The sequence below is a fragment of the Lontra canadensis genome, unplaced genomic scaffold, assembly GCF_010015895.1.
Source record: "Lontra canadensis isolate GAN:19392208 unplaced genomic scaffold, GSC_riverotter_1.0 scaffold10, whole genome shotgun sequence".
Classification (NCBI taxonomy): domain Eukaryota; kingdom Metazoa; phylum Chordata; class Mammalia; order Carnivora; family Mustelidae; genus Lontra; species Lontra canadensis.
In genome coordinates, this window is record NW_022631004.1 from 6,169,696 (window position 1) to 6,196,186 (window position 26,491).

At 35.5% G+C, this 26,491-nt stretch overlaps 1 protein-coding gene across 3 annotated transcripts in view; it reads left to right on the top strand.

The window, feature by feature from the left end:
- Positions 1 to 26,491, top strand: part of LRBA (LPS responsive beige-like anchor protein) — a 729,797-nt gene that overhangs the window by 66,833 nt on the left and 636,473 nt on the right. For all 3 annotated transcript variants that reach the window (XM_032855538.1, XM_032855540.1, XM_032855539.1), the window contains exons 3-5: positions 13,410 to 13,641; positions 13,861 to 13,961; positions 20,157 to 20,252. In XM_032855538.1, the coding sequence (XP_032711429.1) occupies positions 13,410 to 13,641; positions 13,861 to 13,961; positions 20,157 to 20,252 (429 nt within the window). The remainder of the gene's footprint in view (positions 1 to 13,409; positions 13,642 to 13,860; positions 13,962 to 20,156; positions 20,253 to 26,491) is intronic.

Genomic DNA, 26,491 nt, shown 5'->3' on the forward strand with positions numbered 1-26,491 from the left:
GAGGACCCCTGTGAAGGATAGTGTAGGTAATGGTTTTGGTCCGCTGCATGTTTGCTGCCTTGCGCTAGAGCTCTGCCAGAGCCTGTGTGACATTTGCTCCCTCCACATTCTTTCCTCCTTCAACATCAAACTGTACAGTCTCTGCATCTCCTCCACTGTGAAGGTACTTCCTGGGGTTATTCTTCTTTATGGCAGTCTGGTGTACAAATACATCTTCTCAGTGTCATTCCTCTTGATGAAACCATTTTCATTTCTTATACATTGAACCAATTTACTGTTCCTAAAACCTTCTTTGTGATGATCTTGCTGTCCCTTCCCACAGGTGCCGGAGGATGTGAGATGGCCTAGGCTCCTCCTCTGTTCCCCTCGCGCTTCCTGGAGGTGTCCAGCTTGGTGTCTGGACAGCAGAGGGTGAGGACAGTTGCCTCACTGCTGGGAGTTAGAGGTCATGGTGATGGGCCAGAAGCCATAGCCGCACCTTCTCACAGTGTATGATGGCAACTAGACTACTGGAGGTGGGGCTGCTCAGAACTCTCTAGGGTGTGTTCTCTGTTCCTGCTATGGATCGAACTTGGAGATGCTGTTCTTGAAGTGAGAATTTTAGTAGCAAGTAGAAGTGTGAGTTCTTATATCTTCATCTAAGAGGATATGCATTAATTGAGATATGTGTTAGTTCATTAAACCCTCACAACTTTAGGAGATGGGTACCATTATTACTCTAATTCTGCAAATGAGAAAGTGAGCCATAGAGAGGCGAACTATCTTGCCCTTGGCCTTACACTTGGTATCTGGTAGAACTAGAAGTCAAATCCGGTCTTGCTCCAGATGATATGCTCTTAAACACTGTTCTCCTAAGAGGAGATGTGTTTCTGAAAACTCTACAGGTATAATTTACGGTTTATGGTTAAAGATCTTGGACAACATACAGTTCGGAATGACCCATGAAAGTACTTTACTATCATTAAAACTAAGACCTCACACCTAAAGGTAAATAATGATATTTTACTCATCTGTCCTTGGTGGTACTTGGTACTGTATACCTGATTTCTCTTTTACATCCTTACTGTGTAGGAGCTTTCTTTACCTCAGTTTTGATGGGATACATCAATTGCATACAGTTTGATTTTTCCCAGTAATGTACAGACTAAGAACCATTATTTTTTCCTGTTTAGTTTTCCACATAAATATTCAGTGCATACTGAGAGGATTAAAATATCTTATTTTTTCCCCCTTAGATTTAAAGAAAATATATACTTATTTTGAAACATGGAAATGTGTCATAAATGTATGATTTTGAAAGTAAAAATCCTTTTGTGCCCCCATCTTCCAAGATAATCACTACTAATAATCTGGTGTATATTCCTCACGCTCTTTCTATAGATATATAGATATAGGTATATCTATAGATATACTGTCATACATAAGGCATAAATGTGGTATATGTATGTTAGAGGGGTATAAAATAGACCTTTGGCTGATTGGGAAAATCCGTATGAGGGTAAAACCAAATATCATCATCTTAGAAGGAATTTTGGAGATATAAAAATACTTGTAAAACTTCATAGAAGATTTTAATTCTTACTGAAAATTTCTTTATTGAAGATTTTATTAAATTTTTAAACATTTCATATTCTAATTCAGAGAATACTTGCTTGGCAATGTGGAGTGGTACACTGTTCTTGTGGTCACTGAATGCACTTTTTAAAAAAATTTTTATTTATTTGACAGAGATAGATACAGAAAGAGAGGGAACACAAGCAGGGGGAGTGGGAGAGGGAGAAGCAGGCTTCCTGCTGGGCAGGGAGCCCGATGCGATACGGGGTTTGATCCCAGGTCCCTAGGATCATGACCTGAGCCAAAGGCAGACACTTAAGGATCTGAGCCCCTAGGTGCCTGAATGCACATTTGTAAGCCTAAATAGCCTTTCAGCTGATGTTGACTGAGGAGTAAGATATTATTTTGGCTAACTCTCAGTATAAAGGTTGTTGTAAAGCAAAGGCTGATGGTTATGTTGCCATCAACATAGTAAAATTACTTTCTTCTCTTCCATTTACTGACTAAGGGAAAGCCTTACTGTGTTTTTTTTTTCAGTGTTAGGAATGATCTTAAAGATTTGTACATGAATTAAATTATAATGTAAGCTAATCTCTTATTATTTTGTATTTTGTTATTATTTATATACACTAAAACTCTGCCATAATAGGACAGATGGAGTCTAAAAATTCAGTTGTTTAAAATTTAGGATGGTGCTATTTTGAGATTAAATTCAGTAATTTTTGTCTGTATGTTTTAAAAAGCACAAAAGTAAAATAATAGTGAAATTTACTATTGTATACAGCTGAACTGAGAAAGTGTGAAATGATTAGGAGGCATTTTCTCGTAATTCTGTACTCCATCCATTGAAGTTTATCCTATCAGTCGAGATTTTTGATGGCAAAGTGTGGGTGGGGCAAAGGACAGTAACCAGTTATTTGAATTCCGTTATCACAGGCTTTTACTCTATTTGTAAACACTTTTTTTTTTTTGCTTTAAAAAAAAGAATATAATGTTCTTCCTGTGGTTTTTTTTTCCTGCAGCTTTTAAACTCACATTAATGACAGTCTGCTTTCTTATTATTTAGCTATTTGTGTTCTCAGTTATTTTTTATTTTTATTTTATTAAAAATTTTTATTTATTTATTTATTTGAGAGAGAGAGAGAGAGAGAGAGAATATATGAGAGAGAGCCTGAGAGGGGAGGGTCTGAGGCAGAAGCAGACTCCGCACTAAGCAGGGAGCCCAATGCAGGACTTGATCCTGGGACCCCAGGATCACGACCTGAGCTGAAGACGGTTGCTCGACTGAGCCACCCAGGCGCCCATGTTCTCAATTATTTTTGTGTGTATAATCAATAGCTTTCATAAAACTAATTAGTTTTCTTACAAGAAGAAATACACATTTATTCCTCAGTTATCTGATAGACTTTAATATATATAACACATATAAAGAGATTATTATCCCCAAAATGCCTGTATTTTAGAGTGAATGTGTTAAATCCAAATGACTCATCCTTTTCATATTACTGATATTGTTATGCTGGTTATTTACGATGATAATATACTTGATCATACAATAATTTATCCCCTAAATTTTAGGAATGCCTTTAGTGATGTGTAATTGGGCCTGATACTGACACTGAAGCTGAATTTTCATATTCTTTAATTTAAAATATTATTGCATTATTAAAGAAATGTCATTCTATACCTACTGTTTTGTAAATTTAGTAGTAGGTCTTGAATATCTTCACATGCCAACACATATAGATTTATATTCTTTTTAAATGCTGCATGGTATTCCCTCTTACATGGTTGTACCATTGTTTATATATCTGTTTCTGTATTGGTGGATATTTAGGCTATTTCCAGTGTTATATTTTTATAAACAGTGCTTCAGTATATAATTTTATATCATTCTGAGCTTTTCTACATGTAATTTTGTAGATGATATTTTTATAAGTGGTTGAATTATTGGATCCTGCCTTTACTGAGATCTGTATGCCTCCCAGTTCTTAGAGTGATTGGATATTTGAGATGAAAAAAGAACTGTCCAGTGTCCAGGGTTATAGAGTATAACTTCATGCCAAAGTTCATACTGTTAGCCATTCTTGTTTGATTTTTTTCTTTGCCTTCTTCCTAATGCAGAGATGTAGAGTATGATTTCAATGTCTGGCTATATTTTTTTCTCAATTTCATTTTTCTCTTCTCAAAAATTGTCCTCTTGCCGTATCAGCTGCTTTTTTCATTGATACTGTCTTTTCCAGTTTTGTCTAAATATTTTTAGTAGTAGTTATTCTCGTTTCTTCTATATTTGAAAGTAAAATTCACTTAGGTTAAATGATCTTAAACTTTATATAAGTTAGGTCCTAGATGGGCATCTGTTCCTGTATACTTAAACATTTAACATATAATATTTGAGATAGGAATTTTTTTTCTGATTAGCTCTCAAATAATAAAAAAACTCAGTAAACAGAGCTTCTGTATTCTTCAGACATTTTGGTTAATAGAGATTTAGGATATTCTTTTTTTTTAAAAAAGACTTTATTTATTTATTTGGCAGAGATGACAAGTAGGCAGAGAGGCAGGGTGGGGGGTGGGGAAGCAGGTTCCCCACTGAGCAGAGAGCCTGATGTGGGGCTTGATCCCAGGACCCTGAGATCATGACCTGAGCTGAAGGCAGAGGCTTTAACCCACTGAGCCACCCAGGCACCCCGAGGTTTGGCATATTCTGCTAAGCATTATTATTCTCCTTAAATGATATATATTATAATTACTACCACAATTATAGTCCCCAAGGTATATCGTTTTTTTTGTTATTAGACTTTAAAACCCGCCTCTTACTTATCAGAGCTTGCATTGTTTCATTTAAATAAATTTAATACCTGAAGTCTTTACTCTTTTGATTCCAAAGTATCCACCGATATCTTTGTGAAAATTTGGTATTATTATATCATTTATCTCATTAAAATTAGCCTTCTTGAAATATTATTTAGACAAATGTAATACAACAGCAATTGTTGTTTATCTAGAGATATATTTCATGTAACAGAATTGCCAAACATCATTTTACTTCTGTTGCACGTATTCAGTTTAATTGTATTTGGTTATAGCTGTGATAAAAAGAGTTTTTCTAACATGCAAAATGAATTTTAGTCACCTAAGTTAAATGCAGTTCTGAGTCATATTTAAAACAAGAAGTTGTCCAAGATAGCTTTTCTGATAACCCATTCTTTCATTTATGCACCATTTCTTGAATATCTATATATTAGGTTTGTGTTCTGTAAGCAGTAGAATACACATTTAATAGCAGCTGCATCAAATAGAGGCTTATTTTTCTCACATAAGGAGGGATTTGGTAGGCAGTTGCTGGTATTAGTGGTTCTGCTTAATAAGGCTTTAGGATCTAAATACTTTCTACCTTTCCTTCTACCATTCTTAACATACTGGCTTTTTGTCTCTGCTTGTGCTTGTAAAAGCCTCATGATATCAAGATGGCTACTGTGCCTTTGGACATCACATCTTTGTTCTAGGGAGGGAAGAAGGTAAAAGAGCAAAAGGTTAGGACAGCTACATCTGTTTTCCTTTCATCAAGCAAGCTGGTGTTCCTTCCGTTCAGCACTTCTCATATCTCTTTGCCCAGAATGGCTCATGGCTATTCAGATGCTAAGGATGCTGGAAAAGAGAGTATTTATCTTTCTAATCTCTAGTGGCAGAAAACAAGAGAGGAAGGGGCTTAAGTATTTGAGTTCTTTAATGTTTTTATACATAAACTTAATAGCTTTCAAATAACTAATTACTGTTGTATTCCACTCTTTTTAAAATAAGGTTTTTCATTTTTTTTGTGTTTTGTGTGTGTGTGTGTGTGTGTGTGTGTGTGTTTTGTTTTTAAAAAGTAAGCGCTATACCCAACTTGGACCTTGAACTCACCACCCTGACTGAGATCAACAGTTGCATACTTTACCAACTGAGCCAGCCAGGCACGCTGGTCTCATTCTTGAAATAAGTATGTATTCACTCATCAGTTATAAGACTTTGGGGAAGAGATGCTGGGTTAGCCAGTCTAAATTATTTGTCACAATCTATTATATACAGTTGTTATGCAGTGTCAGAAGCCTGGTTCAGCTGCATTAGTACCTTGTGAGTTTAGGCAAGTTATGTTTCAGGTTCCTCATCTATTAAGTGAAGATCAGTGTGGGTTTTTTTATGAGAGATAATTAAAGATGATAATTCATGTAAAGTGCTTATATTGTACTGTTGGGTCCCCAATGTTGGGTCCCCCAATAATGATTGGTCCGTGGTCAAAGGAGTGAGACTGATACAAAGTGAAGATCAAGCAAAGCTTTATTTTGCGCCAAGCATCAAGAATCAGACCGACCGTCAAACAGAACAGTCGGGGCCGCCCCTTACAGAGAGGACAACCCTTCTCTGTTTCACAGACTAGCTTTTATAGAGCAAAGGCCACGTGGTTGGGCCTGGCCACGCACAGGTGGCCAATGAAGTTGTAACACACAGAGAAAGCTGCACAGTCATGCTAGATGACCAATTGAATTACAATTTACCCTAGTAGACATTTGAACCAGCCTATCACCTTGGTAGCTGGGAGACAGTATGTGCCTCCACTGATTGAATGTCTCCACCTGACCTGACCCATCCTTGTATTTGGGCCGTTATCTCCACTTGACCTAACCCACCCTTGTATTTGGGCTGTTACCTGGGACTGGTTTCCTGGACTTGCTTTTAAGTAAGTTCCCCTGGAGAGGGGGCAGGGTCAATTTAAGTTTTACTGCATGAACAACAAAATGGCTGTTCAACGGAGGTGCGGCTGCTCTGACTAAATAGGCCCTTATAGTACATAGCTTTATAGTAATCAATGTATGTATATTGTATTGTTTGTATTTTTAAATTATTTATTTTATTTTGTGTTAGAATTTAAAAAATTGAAGTACAGAAATATGGAGTAAAAAAGTTTTTCCCAACTACTATTAACTGATTGATTTGTAATCATATTAGTTATCTGTTGGTTGTGTAACAAATTATCCCAAAACTTTGCAGCTTAAACAGTAATAAATATCAGCTCACAGTTTCTGTGGGTCAGGAATTTGGGAGCAAATTGGCTGGACAGTTCTGACTTAGCGTCTGTCATGAGGTTGCATTTTAGATGTTGGCTGAGGTTGCAGTCATCTAAAAGGCTCAACGGGAGCTGGAAGACCTGCTTTTAAACTACTTACATGATTGGCCTGTTGGTGTAAGCTTTTGGCTGGAGACCTCAGTTACTTTCCAAGTGGGCCTTTTATATAGCTACTTGAATATCTTTATGACATGGTGACTGAGTTTTTCTTAGAATGAGTGATACAAGGGAAGCCATTAAGTTCTTAATGACCTAGCTTTGAAATTTACCTGTTAGTTCAGCTGAATTCTCTTGGCACTTTGAACAACCCTAATTGTGTGGGAGGACATCTGTTTTGCTGGACTTGTGGACTGGATTGTAGAGGAAGTGAAAGGACAGTTTTGTTACTTTTGATTGTTCATATTTTCTGTCCCCTAAAGTAATCTTAATTTGAGATTTTTTTTCTTTGATTATTATATTCTGTGAATCACAGAAAAGAACTTATAAAAAACAAATAGGTTACTTTAAATCATTCACCTGACAATTTGAAAGGCCTATTAAATGTTTCTGTAAAACATAGATAATTCTGTGATATTCATATAATAAGCTTTAAGAACACAATTATATTACATTATCCAGTGTTTCTCAAAAAAGCTTTTGATGAATGTTATTCCTTGAAAATCTCTTAGTAGAAAAAAAAAAAAGATTACATTGTCAAGTAAATTTTGGGAAATCCATGCATTGGTTATATATCTTTTTGAAACATATATAGTAGTATATCTCTGGGAGTTCTATCCTATGAACATCTTTAGCCTTGTTAATCCAGTATTTCTCAGACTTCATGGAAATCTTTTTCTTGATACTGGTTTTGTAGACATGTCATATAGTTTAGTGAAATTTTTTAATTCTTATGAAAGGTACAATCAACAGTGAGAGAGGAGATGTTATTTGCTACTTTCTAGTATATGTGGGGATTTTGAAAATTATTAAGGATAATTTGTTATCAGTAGAACATGCTTTTTGACTGATTTATAGATAGTGAAGTTTTTCTTCAATTTTCTTGTATTCCATGACTTCGCCATCTTAATTCTACATTGTTGCCTTTAGTTGGAGGATCTTGCTTTTTCTCTTGCCTTTGATACAACTGGCAAATGGCTTGAGCTTTTTTTTTTTTTAAATTTACTTTAAACTTTAGGTTTATTAAGACATTCAGTTAAATTTACCCTTCTTAGATGTATAGTTTTATGAAATTAAAATTCAGCAGACGGATATATTTGTGGATTCAGTATCACAACCAAGATACCGAAAATTTCATTACCTCCCAAAACACTTCATATGTTTTTTTGTTGTTAATTCTGTGCTTTCCTCAGCCTCTGGGAACCACTGATCCAGTTCCTCTCCCTATACGTTTGCCTTTTCCAGAATATCATATAAATGGAATCACACAATATGTGGCTTTTGTGTCTAACTTCTTTGACTTGGCATAATGTTTTTGATATTAATTCACATCGTTAATGGTATCAGTAACTTTTTCCTTATTATTAGTGATTAGTATTCTGTTGTATGGTTGTACCACAACTTGTTTATCCATTTATTAGTTGGTAGACATTTGAATGTCTATAGTTTTTGGTGATTATGAATAAAGCTTCTGTAAATATTCATGTACAGATCTTTATGTGGACAAATTCTTTATGAAATGGGTTGTCTATATCCATAGGTCTTTCTGCTCTGTTACATTCACCATGAGACTTATGGCATAGATTCTCTACTTGAGAATAGCTACTCTAGTTCTTGCCATTTTCCAGTTGCTCATGTAAGTGGAAGAGGAAAGTTGCAAAGATGAGTTGTGTTCTTTAAGAGTAATAGCCCAGCAGTTGCACATATTACTGCCTGTCCTCTGTGGTCAGAACTTGGTGACATGGCTGGTAACTTCGAGGAAAGTGGAATTTTGTTTTTGCCTGGGCCTCATGTACCAAACTAGAAACTCTTATTACGTAAGAAGAAGAAAATGTAAGTTGGGAGACCACATCATTGTAATTTTCCCTCAACTTCTCCTTATTAATAAGTTTCTAGTGACTATAAACATGTATATGGTCACATTCACTTAGGAATGGATTCTTAGGGATAAATTGGATACCTTGACCTTAGCACTTTTATAAAAAGTAAAAAAAAAAGTAAATACATCTTTGAAGGATGCACATATATAAAAGAAGCTTACTTTTTATTTGGCTTGTTTTTTGAACAAGTAGACAGGTCCAGAGATAAAAGGTGTGATTTGTCACAAGAAGTAGGAAATATCTAGTTAGGGACATAAGATGTGATTGTGCTCTGTCCAGTTTTTCTGCTCTACCTTACTGTGGCCATATCTCTGAGGAAGAATTTAGCAAGATTCCAGGGCAAATACAGCTTTACTTTGAAGTATTAGAATTTTCTCTGTATTACAGTCTTCCCAGTTGTATAAATCTATTGAAGTTAATTATTTTTGGTCCATATGTGTTTCTTGGTTTTCTGAAAATACAAGTGACTTAGGTTTAGTGATATTTAATTTTAGCTTAAAGTATTTCATTAACATATCCACTGATGAAAGTAGTCATCATGCCCAGTTAAAATCCTAATTCATAACTTGTGAAGGTTTATTTGAATTCTTTGAATAATATGCTTTAAAATTTCTATAATCTTGTACATTAAACTATAACCTATAGAAAGCATGTTATGCCACCCTGAAGGTTGCTATAAAAATTGTTTATGGAGTTCAGGCCAAGACTAAAATATGTTGAAATGGAGAGTTGTGAAAAATGTTCTATATAGCATAGGAGACCAAATCATGCTAAAATGCAGAAAAAGACTATACATCAGTTTCTAGGCTACATTATTCAAAAAAATACAACCATAAAAAAGGTAATAAGATTACATTTTCACATTTCACGGCTAGTAAAGCGCATTAGGCTGCTCAGATATTCATAACTTACTGTGACATTTGGGAAGATTACATTTTGTGGTGCAGAGCCATTACTACAGCTCAGATAATAACTAGCCAATGCCTAGACTTGGATTATGTTCCTTGTCATTGAAAACAAATTTGTGTTTTGAAGGTTGATCAGCTTCAAATAACTATTAGAAAGGGTTAACATGACACACTGTGGACCCTGTGCATGCTTTTTAGGTATAATAGATATGCATGTATATAGTATATCAAATATGCCACACATTTGTATGTATCAATTTCTGCCATCAATTTTCTCCTTGAAAGGTATATTTTGTAATATTTAAAGCAATGGAGAAATATTTAAAACACCTGTCTGGATACTGCTCTCACACAGTAAACTCAATTTAAAAGCTGGTGAAATATTTGGGTTTTTTTGGAAATTACTTTCAAAAATTAATTCTGTAGCTTCTTGTAAGGGTGGTTACTGGCAGAAATAAACACAGATTAAAATGCAAGATTGATGTAAGTAATATCAGGGTGAAGGTAAGGTTTCCTAAATTAGTTGTAACTAGACTTTTGACCTGTTTAGATCTGTGTGGGATATGTCCAAACATGTATGTACTAAAAACTCTCCCTTTGCTCTTTCTCCCCAAATGCTCTGTTGCCTTTCCAGAGGCAATCACTCTTTAGTTTCTTGTGTATCATTCTTGTGTATATGCCTGTGTATATACATGTTTGACGTTCATATTGTAGCTTATGGTTCACCTTTTCTTCCATCTTGATTTTCTTACCTAAGTAATATATTTTAGAGATTTTTTTCATGTCAGATGGAGCTGCCTCATTCTTTTAATTGGCTGCATCACATTCCATTATATAGTCACATACAACTTTATTAACTGTTATCTGATAATGTTTTTTTGGGGGGGATTGTTGCTTTTATTTTCTGTTCAAAATGTGTCACAATGAAGTTCTTATATCTAACATCATTACCTAAATGTATCTGTAGGATAAAGTTCTAGTTGTTAAGGTAGTAGCTATTTGTGTGTGGCTTTTTCTATTTAATATAATTCCTTTGAGATTGGTTGGTTGGTTGGTTTGCTTATTTATATCTATCTATTGATCTACTTTTGCAAGAGGAGACTGACTCATATTGGTAACTGTGTCAGTAGTTCCAGTACCAAATACTTTTCTCATTTATAGTAATTTTTCAGTTGAATTACTTGGTTTCCCAGACACAAATCGCATCATCTCAGAGTAATTGTAATTTAAATTCCTCCATTCTGATATTTATACATTGCCGCCTTTTTGACAATGTATCTTCTGTGCCTCCAGAATAATACCAAATGATGGTGATCATCCTAATCTTGTGTCTGACTTTCATGAGACTCATTTCAGTTTTCCTGTGCGAGCGTGATGCTGGCTTTTCAGGTGTGGTTGATATATTTTATTATTAAAGGAAGTCTTTTACAATCAATAATAAAGTATGATGGAAATATAAAACTATTTAGCAATGCCACAGTAATAGCAGTGGGAGGTAAGCTCCATCAGTGGATGCATAAAACTGGAATAAACTATTCAGTTGTGGTTTACTCTATTATGAGCTGTTGGATTTTGTTGTACAAAGTATGGCAAGAAACAAGATACTTGTCTAGTCTCAAGGTGTTTTCCACAAGATCTATAATAATTTAAACATGAAATATAGTAACATTTATTTATTTATTTATTTATTTATTTAAAGATCTTATTTTAGAGAGAGAGAGAGAGTGCAAGCATGAGCAGAGAGAGGAAGAGGAAGAAGACGACTTTCCTGCTTAGGAGGGAGCCCAGTGCAGGACTTGATCTCAGGACCCTAAGATCATGACCTGAGCTGAAGGCAGATGGTTACCCTATTGAGCCACCCAGGTACCCCTATGGTAACCTTAAAATGAAAAAAATTTGACAAACACCACCTTAAACAAGTGATCAAAGCTAACTTTACCAATAGTGAAGTGTATGTACATTAGGTACCGTTGAAATGGTATGCTAAGGACATCCATCACTTCTGGGATACTTTCACTAAAAATGCGTAACCTGAATTTAAACCTGAAAAAATGTCCACATTAGAAGAGTCTATAAAATATCTGGCAAATATGCTTTAAAAACATCAAAATCTTGAAAGTCAAAGAATGCCTGTGTAACGGTCTTAGTATGGAGAAGACTAAAGGGATGCTCATCATGGATCAGCAAAAGGACTTTAGTGTGATTGAGTAAGATCTGTAAATTTGTCACTAGTCTTTTTATCAATGTTGTTTATCGTTTTAATGATTTTATTAGGATTATATAATATACTCACATTTGGGGATGCTGGGTAAAGAGTATTTAGGAATTCTATACTATTTTGTAGCTTTTTGAATATTTGAAATTATTTCAGGATAAAAAGTTAAAGTCAGGACAAGCGGATGATCTTTACAAAAACAAATTAAAAAAGAGTTCTCATGTAGTTAACAGAATTTTTGGGTGGATTAGGGAGCCAGGCATGTATACTTTATAGCCACGACCATGTAGCTAGGGGAATTGGCTCAGTGACACCGAGGGGCCCTTTTAACAGAAACCCAGTGCTCCTTTGCTTTTGCTAGATGTTCCTGATGGTACACAGTAATGGACACTAAAATCTCTGCCAGAGCTTTCCCAGAAGAATCGAATGCTTTTACCACGGCATTAGCCAGGAATTCCTATCTCCTATATGCACATGCTGCTTCATGTTGTTCATTTTTCCATTTTTTTCTTTCTCTTGACAGTGTGTTTCTTTGGCAGGAGCTGGGAGACATCAATCCTTGGCTTCAAGGAGTTTTAATTTGTCTAATTCTGAACTTTCCCTGCTTTTCTGGAGTAAACTCTATTAGGTTGTGTCCGTTATTCTTTTATGAGCTGTTGGATTTTGTTTTGTGAAGTTGACTTTCCTAATTCTTGGCCACTTTTTGGATTTAGGAATGCGTAATGAAAAACCAAGACATACTCACAAGGACAGGAGTGTAGGTGAATCTTGTGTGTAGTATTTCTGACAGATATCTTTTAAAATACTAGTTAATAAGGATAGCTCTGCAGAGGTAATATAAAAGTATTTTAATTCCTTTAAAAAGTTGGAATTTGTTTAAATTTAAGAAAATCTCCTCTGTGGGAGGATGCTGTGGGTGAGATGGCATTGTGGGGATAGGTCAGTGTATCTTTCTCTGGATGGATTTTTTGATAGTATCAATGAAATAAATTTTCTTGATTACTACTTTGGGTGTATGATTATATTTAAGTTATCCTAGTTATTGACAGGGAAGGAAAGGGATTAAAATCGGTAGGTAAAATAAAGTAGAAATTTATAAAGTAGACAATTATAAATGCTATGTTCTGTGTCCACTCTGAGCATTTTTAGCTTTTCATTTCTGTTGTGAGCTGGTATTTTGTATAAGCAGCAAAGCACCTGTAGGTTGTTGTGGATAGTTCACAGAGTTCATGATTCATAAATACTGAATTAGAAGCAGTTATAGAGCTAAAAGTTAGATCTTTGTTGGTATCAGGTCAGTACATAGTGATTTACCGAAGACATTCTGTATTTGTTTCTGTTGAAGAATATTTCCATTTTTATATTGTAAGTCTTGCTTGACTTTGTGCTGTCTGAACTTGAAGGTTTCTTTAGAATATTTATTTTTTAGAACTGTGTGTGTGTGTGTGTATGTGTATTTATGGACCCTTTTGTTGTAGAGGGTAGAGAAGAATGTGTATGGATAGTTACTGCCAACCTAAAGCTTAGGAGTGTGCTCTAATTATATAAAAAAAGCACTAATATTTTTAATTTTCCCCTCTTTTTGGAAGCTGGTAGGAGGGCAGTTTGATTTGGAAATGAATTTCATTATCCAAGAAGGTGAGAGTATCATCTGCATGGTGGACCTACTAGAAAAATGTGATATTACTTGCCAAGCAGAGGTCTGGAGCATGTTTACAGCGATTCTGAAGAAAAGTATACGAAATCTTCAAGTCTGCACTGAAGTAGGCCTTGTTGAGAAAGTGCTTGGGAAGATTGAAAAAGTTGACAATATGATAGCAGGTATGATTTTTTTTTTTTTTCTGTAGTACATTGGATGTAAAGAAATAAAGTTTGATTCTTAAATACTGTATTTCTCTTATTTAGTAATATTTATTTCAGAAATATTTGAGCATCTAATATGTGTGGAACTCTAATGTTCAGACTCTTAAATAAGCATAGTATATTTTAATAGTTGAAGAAATATAAATTGATTGTTTTATTGTCTTCTTTTGTTTCCAGATCTTTTAGTTGACATGTTGGGAGTGCTGGCTAGCTATAATTTGACCGTTCGAGAACTAAAGCTATTCTTCAGTAAACTTCAAGGACATAAAGGACAATGGGTAAGAAAATGGAATACTCTTTGATACTCTCCTCAGACACATTAGTGGATTTTAAGCAACTGTTATTATTATACAGGGGTAAGTGTCAAATTGAAGGGATTAATCAATTAGAGTAGTGTTTAGGTCTGAACAGCTACTTTTGCCATGACCTGACACAGGTGCAGACTGAGAGAACTGGGTGTTCCAGGCAGGCTATTACTTGGCTTTTCTTCAAACTATTAGTCTTCAAAATACATTTAACATTTATTAGAGGAAAAGGGTAAGGACAGAGAAGGAAGAGTGTTAAGGTAGCAGCACCTAGATTCTCTATTGACCTGAATAGTTAAGCTGTTGTCCTTAAACTTGAATAACCCACTGAGTGAACACAAGCTGTGCAGTTAATTGGCTCCACCATCCACAAATTCAATTTAGTGGTCATTTTCAATGAATGGCAATAGTGTCAACTTATTTTGAACTCCAGGTGCCTTAGCAAACTGTTTCTTCCTGCCACTTGGTTACTTACCTCTTAGAGGAACACTAATAAATATTTTTCCCCACTTTTTTTGCATTTCTAGGCTTATTTTAGTGCTCCTTAGAGATCATTGTCCACAGCACTGCTCAGCTACACCTGATCCTTAATCTAGTTCTGATGAAATATATTTAAATTGGTGCATTGTAATAATAAACACTCTATTGTGTTAAGTGGTTATACTTGAGCTTCTTTGTATCAAGCTTTAGTTCTCTGGCTACTTTTAAGATTTCATCACTTTTAAGTTGGTAAGGATCTTGATCTCTGGGTTTTGAGTTCAAGCATGTTGGGTGTGGAGCTTACTTAAAAAAAAAAATCATCATTGATTTGTAGGAATTTTATTATGTTTCTTGGTACGGTTACCTTGTGTTTATTTTTTTATTTTTTATTTTTTTAAAGATTTTATTTATTTACTTGACAGACAGAGATCACAAGTCTGGCAGAGAGGCAGGCAGAGGGGAAGCAGGCTTCCTGCTGAGCCCCATGCAGGGCTTGATCCCAGCACCTTGGGATCATGACCTGAGCTGAAGGCAGAGGCTTTAACCCACTGAGCCACCCAGGCGCCCCCCGCCCTTGTGTTTATTCTTATTACAGTTCTGGTATCTGTGTGTTTATAATATAATTTTCAGCGAATTTGGAAACACTTTGGTCATTATTTCTTCAAATATCATTTTCTTGTCCTTCCCTCCTTTTTTGGGACATGTGTGTTAGCTCTAATTACATGTATGTTAGCTCTCTTGATAGTGTCTAGTAGGTCACTCAAATCTTTTCCCATTTTCTTTTTTTAGTCTTTTCTCTTTGTGCTTCGTTTTAGACTGCTTTTATTACTGTATTTTTAAGGTAACTGCTCTTCTGCAGTGTGTTGATTCTATCCATTAAAATTTTCAGATTTCAGTTTTTTTAGTTCTATAAATTCTCTTTAGTTCTTTTTAGTATCTTTCATTTTTCCTCATTATGTTCATGTTTTCCTTTAAGTCCTTGGGACTCTTGGGCATATTTATAATAGTTGATTTCATGTTACTATCTACTGGATCTATCTTTGTCATTTTCTAGATCATTTTTTTACGCACTAATTTTGCTTCTGCTTATAGGTCTTATTTTCCTTCTTCTAATGCTAGTGATTTTAGATTGAGTGATGTTAGATATAGTGAATTGTTCCTTGTTGAGTGCTGGATTTTGTCATATCCCTTTTTTAGATTATTAGTCTGCTTTGGTAGGCAGAGATATTATTTGTGGCTAGTTTAAAAGTTTTCTTTTGGTCAGGTTCAGATTGGCTGTTGTTCTAGGGCTAGATTAGCTTCCTTATTCAGACCTGATCTTCTGGGACCTCTGTGAATGACCCTAAGTCTCAGATATAGGATAAGAGGTAGTGTAAGACTGTGGTCTCTACACAGTGCCTAGTAGGGTCTCAAACAGTTTCTGGCTCTATCCTAGCTGTGGGAGTTCTTTGACTTACAGCTGTTACTATCTTGGCCTCACCTCGTTCAGTTTTATGGCAGGTTTGAATAGTTTGATATTAAGCCAAGGAGTCAGTGCGGATTTATGGAGCTTCTTGTCTATATAGCTTTTTTCTCTTTAGTACTCTGCTTTAAAGCTTTTATCTCACTTAGACTACCCATATTCCACTCTCTGCCTCATCAAGTCAATGAGACCTTTAAATTCTATTTTGTTTCCCTCTTCCTGTGCAGTGATAGAAATTGTATCCTGATAGAAAGTCTGATAATTTCATGGCTCATTTTGTTTCCCTTTTGTCAAGTATCAACAGTCTTGAGCTACCTCTTCTTCCATGTCTGAAAACAGTTTTTGTTTCATACATTTTATCCTGTATTCTGGTTGTTTATCTGCTATGATAAGTCTAGGTCCTGTTACTATATCATGTCTAGAGGAGGAAGTACACATCTTCAACTTACAGTGAGATTCCATCCTGATAATCCCATTATAAGTTGAAAATCCATTTAATACACCTATGCTACCAAACAACATAGCTTAGCCTAACCTATCTTAAATGTGCTCAGAACACTTACATTAGCCGACAGTTGGGCAGAGTCCTGTAACACAAAGCTTATTTTATAATATCATGTTGAATATCTCATGTCATATATTGAATACTCTATTGAAAGTGCAAAACAGAATGGTTGTGTGGGTACAGAATGGTTGTAAGCGTAATGGTTGTAAACCCTTGTGATGCCCAGTGTCATAAGAGTATTGTACTACATATTGCATATCACGAGCCTGGGAAGAGATTAGACTTTAAAGTACTATTTCTACTGAGTGCATATAGTTTTCACACCATTGTGAAGTAAAATTGTAAGTTAAACCGTCAGATGTCAAGGATGGCCTATATACTGGTTTCATTTAAATTTTGATTTATATTCAGTGTATTTATTGTGAATGTATATTTAATACATTTTTTTGGTGAATATAGAAAACTCTGAGAAGATAAGAGGATATGAATAGATGTTTATTTATATAAAAACCCCACAACCAAATAAATATAAAATCACTAATAGAGATCTTCAAATTAAAACTATTGATATTTCACATTATGTCTGTTAGTATTAAGGATTATAAAGTTGGATAATAGCAAATATATTTGTGGGATTGTGTTATTTTATTTTATTTTGGTGGGGTCAGCATTTATATTTCTTAGCTAATTCGCAAGCTTTGCTTTGTTTCAGCAAGTTAAGTCTTTGCATCAGTAGTTGAAGCAGAAAATTATTTGATTCACCGATTATATTTTGAGAACTGTTTTCCTATTACTGGTAGTAATGATAGCACAAGATAGATCATAGCCTACTTTTAAACTAGCTTAAAACAGAATCTTTTTTTTTTTTTTTTTTAATGATTTTATTTATTCATTTGACAGAGATCACAAGTAGGCAGAGAGAGGCAGGCAGAGAGAGAGAGAGGAGGAAGCAGGCTTCCCGTGGAGCAGAGAGCCCGATGTGGGGCTCGATCCCAGGACACTGGGACCATGACCTGAGCCGAAGGCAGAGGCTTTAACCCACTGAGCCACCCAGGTGCCCCAGAATCTTTTAAATCAAAAAGGACATGGCTATGCTTAAATGACAGAATTGATGGGACTGATGTCCCCCCGCCCCCCACCCCACCCCGTCGCTTACCATGGTGGGCAGACACATTAGAATATTGAGGCATAATTACAATTACTATGGCCAAGTGATTGCATCTAAGTTCTGAGGGTTATGTTACATAAATGTTAGATTACACATCTTATAGTTACATATGTATTTTGATTTTGTCTATTTCAAATCCTATCTTTTGTTCCAGTTTTTATTTTTTTTTTTTTTCAAATCTTTATTTAAATTCTAGTTAAGATATAGTGTAATAGTGGTTTCAGGAGTAGAATTTAGTGATTTATCACTTACCAAAAAACAGGGATAGGGTTATTTGAACATGTATGCTGGTGGTTGGCGTGAATTTAGCCAACCTCGAGTAGTCTACCACTACTTAGTCACATAAATTAAACTGCTATCCGGTGACTTGGTAATTTGCTCCTGAGTACATGTTCCATGAGATTCTCAGTTTCTTTTCTTTTCTTTTTTTTTTTTTTTTAAAGATTTTATTTATTTATTTGACAGAGAGAGACAGATCACAAGTAGACAGAGAGGCAGATGGGGGTGGGAGGAACAGGCTCCCTGCTGAGCAGAGAGCCCGATGTGGGGCTCAATCCCAGGACCCTGGGATCATGACATGGGCCGAAGGAGAGGCTTTAACCCACTGAGCCAACCCAGGCACCCCGAGACTCTCATTTTCATAAGGAAATACACATGAGGATGTTCAATGAAGCATTATTTTTGGTGGCAGTGAATTGTCACCACGGAGGCTTATCATTAGGAAAGTAGACAGGTAAAATGTATTGGATGCATTAACTATATTATTATATAGCAGTTAGAATTGATGCAAAAGTTAATGTGAATAGATGCAAGAAGCAGGAAGAAAGAAACAGATGAATATCTAACCCAGTATCATTTAAATTATAAGTACAGTCACACAAAGACATTTTTGAAGGAACACATAAAAAGATTAAATATGTTTAGACAGTTGCTTATGTGACTCGGAGTTGAATGAGAATAGGTTTAGGGCATAAAGTGAGAAAATAATAAGCTGTTAATAAAAGGGGCAAGGCCTTGGGGCGCCTAGCTTGCTTAGTTGGTGGAGCATGCATCTCTTGATCTTGGGATTGTGAGTTCAAGACCCACATTGGGTGTAGAGATTACCTAAAAATAAAATCTTAAAAAAAAAAATCCCAAAACTGAAAAGAATTCAGACATTTGTGGAATGGTTCTCTAGATGGAAATGCTATAATATTTTTATTTTTGACTGCAGAGTTATTTTTAGTTATTTCATTTTGGAATTTATTTTAAAAAATCAACATGAATGTAGTTACTTGTTGCTACACTTTTATAATTGAGCAGTGTGGCTAATTGAAAATTTCTTGGTCACTTAATAAAACTCTCCTCTTAACATTTAGGTAAAAGATTGCTGGACTCTTAGACATTTTATAAGTAGAGTAGATACCAAATAAGATGAAAGCAAGCAAATGATTTCACTTGTAGGTTGGCCTTGTTTAGAAATTTTAGTGAGGAAGAATGTATTACACTTTATCCTGTTTGTTTATAAACTGATTAAAATGATAATGTGTATATGATTGTTCATTTCTTTTCCTTGTAAATTAGTCTTTTTGTTTTAGTTGTTTTGTGTATTAGAGGAGACTTGTGGGTCAAAGAGGCATTATATAGATGTAATGCTACAGCTTTTTTATATGCTATATAGTAAAGGTAATATTATAGAATGAAATATGACAGAGGATTGGATCCAGTCTCAGAGGTCAGGGAAGACTGCTACGAGGAAGTGGACCTTTAGGATGAGCTCTGTAAGTTGGGTAAGATTTATTTAGTTAAGAGGGAAGAGAAGTGGGCCTAGTGAGAACATTTTAAGCACAAGGAATAGTTCGTGCTCAGGCCCTTTTGTGGGAAGAATACAGAGAGCAGAAGATAGAAATGCAGAATGAGGCTAGTGAGATAGATCGAGTATCTTGTGGGCTCTGGTAAGGCTTTTGGTCTTTATTTTAAAGGCAATGGGAAGCTCTCTGAGAGCATAATAGAAAGGTAAAAGTGTAGTAGTTAAAACTATGGACTCTCAAGTAAGACTGAGTTCTGATCCCTGCCTTGCCATTTTGCTACCTGTGTGACCTTGGACATGTTCTTCTGTCTCAAGAGTCCTCCTCTATAAAATGGGATAATAATAGTACCACCTCTGGTTATAAAGTTAAAATATTTTTATTGTTTCTTTGAAAACAGTCCTTAACAGTATAATGTAGTAGGCATTATTTGTGAAATTAAAAAGTGTGTTTTAAAGAGGGATGGGTGGTGGGTTGATACAGTTTGTAATTTTAAAACATTTTTGCTGCAGTATGGAGAAGATTCAGGTGTCAGGTGATATTGGCACATATTTATCAAACACCTCGTATGTTCTATCGTATTACAAAAATGGCATAGGTACATTTTATGTTTCTTTAAGATAGTGAAAATAATTGCTTTTTATATGCTTTTAGCTAACAGCATCATTTGGTTTTTCTTGGGTATATTAAAGTATGAGTATATTAAAAATAACTTTTTCTTTTATGGTGAATAATGTGTTTAATGAGCTGTTGATTATTTTCATAGCCTCCACATGCTGGGAAGTTGCTATCTGTGTTAAAGCATATGCCTCAGAAGTATGGTCCTGATGCCTTTTTCAACTTTCCAGGAAAGAGTGCTGCAGTAAGTAAATTTTAATGAGGAAATCACTTGGAGTTTTTCCTTTCCTTCCAGAAAGTACAGCCGTGTAAACAACCTGACAGGTTCATTGTTAGGTAGAAACTTCTTTGCACAACTTAACTTATTCGTTATAGCACTTATTCGTGTTACTTTTTCCTATCTTAGAGGTGAAGAAATACAGGCTCATAGAAGTTAAGAAAGCTGCCCATTATAGCGTGGGGCAATAACGGAGTAAGAACCCAGTTCTTTTGAACATGTTGTCTTTAGAATTTATCTCCGCATTGTCCAATAGGTATTTATGTGACACTTTCACTTTCTATCTTACTGAATCTTTCTTCAGCCTTGTATTTCCCCAAAGGGTGTTTGTTTTATACCTGGTATATAGAACGAGAATAAATCTTTGAAACTTTCTGGCAAGTTCTGATTCAGGAGTTTCCAAATTACATCAATTTCAGCATGTTTTAAGCCTTAATCAGTTTAATATAGTTTAAGATGTTGATAGTAATATTTGTAATATTTTGAAATGTTATTGGAGTACGTTGTATAATGTGCATATGTTATTTATGGAACCTTTTTTTTTTACCTCCTCATATTACATTCATCTGCTTGTTACTAGGAAAAAATTTTTTGAGGGTATTTCAGTTTGTTCTTTTTCTGAGATTATTTTTTGTTATTTTTACTTTGTTTTTCATAATATCTTACTAACTTCTTAGGCCCTATGTAGTAGTCAAGTAATACTTGCAAAAAGAAAAGAGTGTTTTTTGTTTTTGTTTTTGTTTTTGTTTTTGTTTTTTAAAGATTCTACTTATCTATTTGACAGACAGAGATCACAATCAGGAAGAGAGGCAGGCAGAGAGAGAGGGGGAAGCAGGCTCCCCACCAAGCAGAGTGCCCGATGGGGGGCTCGATCCCAGGACCCTGAGATCATGACCTGGGCCGAAGGCAGAGGCTTAACCCACTGAGCCACCCAGGTGCCCCAAGAAAAGAGTGTTTTAAAAGAACATTTGTAATATTTGAATATTTTACACACAATACACAGCTTTTTTGGACAGTTTATTGCTTGTATTGTTTGTCCTTCATAATTTTTCCTTACTAAGCATTTTAGACTTGAAGCTTTCCAGAATAACTTCATTCTCTTGGCATTGAGGCTATAATTTACCTCTAATATAAGAAGCAGTTTTATGGGGGGGCGCCTGGGTGGTTCAGTGGGTTAAGCCTCTGCCTTCGGCTCAGGTCATGATCCCAGGGTTCTGGGATCCGTCCTGCATCGGGCTCTCTGCTCTGCAGGGAGCCTGCTTCCTCCCCTCTCTCTCTCTGCCTGCTTCTCTGCCTACTTGTGATCTCTGTCTGTCAAATAAATAAATAAAATCTTAAAAAAAAAAAGTTTTATGAGATTAACTTTCTTGAAATGCATAATCTTTTTAATGTTAACTTTGTTTTTCTTTTATTCTAAATTCTAGTAGTTAACATACAGTATAATGTTAGTTTCAGGTGTACAATTTAGTGATTCAGCAGTTCCATACGTCACCTGGTGCTCATCATGACAAGTGCATTCCTTTATCTCCATCACCTGCTTAACACATCTTCCTGCCCCTGTCCCCTGTGGTAACCATCAGTTTGTTCTCCAGTTAAGAGTTCATTTCTTGGTTTGCCTACATTTTTTTCCCCTATGATCATTTGTTCAGATTCCTAAATACCCTGAAATGTAAATCATATAGTATTTGTTTTTCTTGGATTTATTTCACGTAGTGTGATATTCTGTAACTCCACCCATGGTGTTGCTAATGGCAAGATTTCATTCTTTTTCATGGCTGAGTACTATCCCATTGTGTGTGTGTATGTGTGTGTATATACACTACATTTTATTTCTCCATTCATCAGTGAAAGGACATTTGAGATCTTTTCATAATTTGGCTATTGTAGATAATTCTGCTATAAACACCAGGGCACATGTATCTCTTCGAATTAGTATTTTTATATTCTTTAGGCAAATATCTAGTAATGCAATTGCTGGATTGTAAGGTAGTTCTATTTTTAACTTTTTGAGGAACCTCCATACTGTTTTCCAGAGTGGCTGCACCAGTTTGCATTCCCACCAACAGTACAAGAGGTTCCTTTTTCTCCATAACCTCGCCAACACTTGTGCTTTCTTGTATTGTTAATTTTGCCATTCTGAAGGTGTGAGGTGATAACTCTTCATAGTTCTGATTTGTATTTCCCTGAAGATGCATGATGTTGAGCATCTTTTCCATGTCTGTTGGCCTTCTGTATCTTTGGGAAAATGTCTATTCATGTCTTCTGCCCATTTTTTATTTGTGTTGGTTATTGGGCATGGAGTTTTATAAGGTCCTTATATATTTTGGATACTAACCTTGTATCAGATATGTCATTCTGAAGGTTGCCTTTTAGTTTTGTTGATAATTTTCTTTGCTGTGCAGAAGGTTTTTATTTTGATGTGGTACCAATTGTTTATTTTTGCTTTTGTTTTCCTTGCCTCAGGAGACTTATCTAGAAAAAAGTTGCTACAGCTAATGTCAAAGAGGTTACTGCCTGTATTCTCCTGTAGGATTTTAATGGTTTCTTATATCACATTTAGGTCTTCATCCATTTTGAATTTATTTTTGTGTATGGTATAAGAAATTGGTTCAGTTTCACTTTTTGGTATGCTGCTGTTCAGTTTTCCCAACACCATTTGTTGAAGAGACTGTCTTTATTCCGTTGGACAATCTTACCTGCTTTGTGGAAGATCAGTTGACCATGTAGTTGTGGGTTCATTTCTGTTTTTTTTTTTTTTTTTCCCCTGTTCCATTGATTTATGTGTGTGTTTTTGTGTCCGTAACGTACTATTTGATCACCACAGCTTTGTAATGTAACTTTAAGTCCGGAATTGTGATGCCTCCAGCTTGGCTTTTGTTTTTCAAGGTTGGTTTGGCTATTCATGGTTTTTTGTGTTTCCATACAAATTTTAGGATTCTTTGTTCTAGCTCTGTGAAAAATGCAGTTGATATTTTGATGGGATTAGATTAAATCTGTAGATTACTGTGATAGTATAGACATTTGAATAATATTCGTTCTTCTAGTCCATGAGCATGGAATGTTTTTCCATTTCTTTGTGTCATCTTTGGTGTCTTTCATCAGTGTTTGATAGTTTTCAGAGTATAGAACTTTTACCCCTTTGGCTAAGTTTATTCCTAGGTATCTTACTATTTTTGGTGCATTTGTGAATTTGATTCTTTAATTTCTCTTTCTGCTGCTTCATTATTGGTGCATAGAAATGCAACATATTTCTATACATTAATTTTGTATCTTGCGACCTTATCACTTTTGGTAATTTTTTGGTGGAATCTTTTGGATTTTCTGTATAGAGTATCATGTAATCTGCAAATAGTGGAAGTTTGACTTTTTCCTTTCCTATTTGGATGCTTTTTAATTTTTTGTGTTGTCTGATTGCTGTGGCTGGAATTCCAGTTCTGTGTTAAATAATAGTGGTGAGAGTGCACATCCCTGTCTTGTTTCTGACTGGTAGAAAGCTAAAGTTCTCAATTTTGACCCATTGAGGATGATATTAGTTGTGGCTTTTCGTATTTGGACTTTATTATGTTGAAATATGTTCCGTCTAACCTTGTTTTGTTGAGTGTTTTTGTCATGAAAGGATGTTGTACTTTGTCAAATGCTTTTTCTGCTTCCATTGAAAGGATCATATGGTTCTTTTATTTTTTCAAGAGACTTACTTATTTAGTAGAGTGAGAGATGGTGGGGAGGAGTGTTATGGGGAGTGGGAGAGAGAGAATCTCAAGCAGACTCCCTGCTGAGCATGGATTCCCAACATGGGGCTTGATCTAACAACCCTAAGCCGAAATCAAGAGTCCAGTGCTTAACTGACTTGAGCCATCCAGGTGCCCCAGGATCATATGGTTCTTATCCTTTTTATTAATGTGTATCCTGTTGATTGATTTGTGAATATTGAACGACCCTTGCAGCCCAGGAGTGAATTCTGCTTGATTGTGGTGAGTGATTCTTTTAAGGTACTGTTGGATTTGGTTTGCGAGTATTGTACTGAGAATTTTTGCATCCACGTTCATCACGGGTATTGGCCTGTAGTTCTCTTTTTTAGTCAAGTCTTTATCTGGGTTTGATATCAGGGTAATGTTGGCCTCATAAGATGAATTTGCAAGTTTTCCTTCCATTTCTACTTTTTGGAGTAGTTTGAGAAGAATAGGTATTAACTCTTCTTTAAATGTTTGGTAAAATTCACCTGTGAATCCATCTGGCCCTGGACTTTGCATTCATGGGAGATTTCTTAAATTACTGATTCAGTATCTTTGCTGGTTATCAGTCTGTTCCAGTTTTGTATTTTTACCTGTTTCAGTTCTGGTACTTTATGATTGTCTAATTTGTTGGTACATAGTTTTTCCTAATATCCCCTTATAATTCTATTATGGTCTTGGTATTTCTCCTCTCTCATTTTTGAATTTCATTTATTAGGATCCTTTTTCTTTTCTTTTAAAGATTTTATTTATTTGACAGATAGAGATCACAAGTAGGCAGAGAGGCAGGCAGAGAAAGAGAGAGAGGAGGAAGCAGGCTCCCTGCCAAGCAGAGAGCCCGACATGGGGCTCGATCCCAGGACCCTGGGATCATGACCTGAGCTGAAAGCAAAGGCTTTAACCCACTGAACCATCCAGGTGCCCCAGTCCTTTTTCTTTTCTATTTCATAAGTCTGGCTAGGGGTTTATCAATTTTATTAATTTTTTCAAAGAACCAGCTCATGGTTTCATTGATTTGTTGTTTTTTAGCTTCTATATCATTTATTTCGGGTTTGATCTATATTATTTCCTTTCTTTTGCTTGCTTTTGGCTTCGTTTGTTGTTCTTTTTCTAGCTCCTTTATGTTATAAGTTCAGGTTGTTTATTTGTATTTTTCTTGCTTATTAAGTTAGCCCTGTATTGCTATGTACTTTCTTCTTTGGTTTCCTGGTTGACCGATTCATTGTTTGGTAGCATGTTCCTTAACCTCTATGTATTTGTGGTCTTTCCACATTTTTACTTGTGGTTGACTTTAAGTTTTATACCATTATGCTCAGAAAATATGCATGGTATGATCTCAGTCTTTTTGTACTTGTTGAGGCCTGATTTGTGACCTCGAATGTGATGTATTCTAGAGAAATCCCAGGTGTACTTGAAAAGAATGTGTATTCTGCTTTAGGATGGAATGTCGATGGAATGATGAATGTATCTGTCAAGTCCATCTGGTCCAGTGTGTCATTCAAAGCCATTGTTTCCTTAGATGATCTCTCCATTGATGTAAGAAGGGTGTTAAAGTCCCCTACTATTATTGTATTATCATCAATTAGTTTTTTATGTTTGTTATTAATTGTTTTATATATTTGGATACTCCCCCATGTTGGGTGCATAAATATTTACAGTTGTTAGATCTTGTTGGATTGTCCCCTTTATTATGATGTAACGCCCTTCTTCATCTCTTGTTATAGTCTGTGGCTTAAAGTTCAGTTTGTCTGATGTAAGCATTGCTACTCTCACATCTTTTGATGCCTGTTTGCATGATAAATGTTTCTCCATCCTCGCACTTTTCAGTCTGCAGGTGTGTTTAGGTCTAATATGAATCTCTTGTAGAGAGCATATAGGTAGGTCTTGATTTTTTTTTTCTGTCCAAATTTTTATTTAAATTCTAGTTAGTTGACACACAGTATAATATTGGTTTCAGGAGTAGAATTTCGTGATTCATCGCTTACATATAATACCCAGTGCTCTTCATAACAAGTGCCCTCCTTAATACCCATCACCCATTTAGCCCATCCACCACACACCCCCCCTCCATCAACCCTCATTTTGTTCTCTATAGTTAAGAGTCTCTTAGCATTTGATTCCCTCTCTCTTTTTCTTTTTTTTCCTTCCATAGATGATTCTTGTTTTTTTTTTTATCCATCCTGACACCCTATGTCTTTTTAGTTTTTTTAGTTATTAATTATTATTTTTAGAGAGCACAAACAGGGAGGTGCTGAGGCAGAGGGAGAGGGAGAGAGAGAATCCCAGCCTGCCTCCATGCCCAGAATGGAGCTCAACACAGGGCTCGATCTCACAGTCCTGAGATCATGACCTGCGTTGAAATCAAGTATCAGATGCTTAGCTGACTGAGCCACCCATGTTCCCCCAACACCCTAAGTATTTATTTAATTTACATTCAAAGTAATTATTGATAGATATGTATTAAGTGCCATTTTA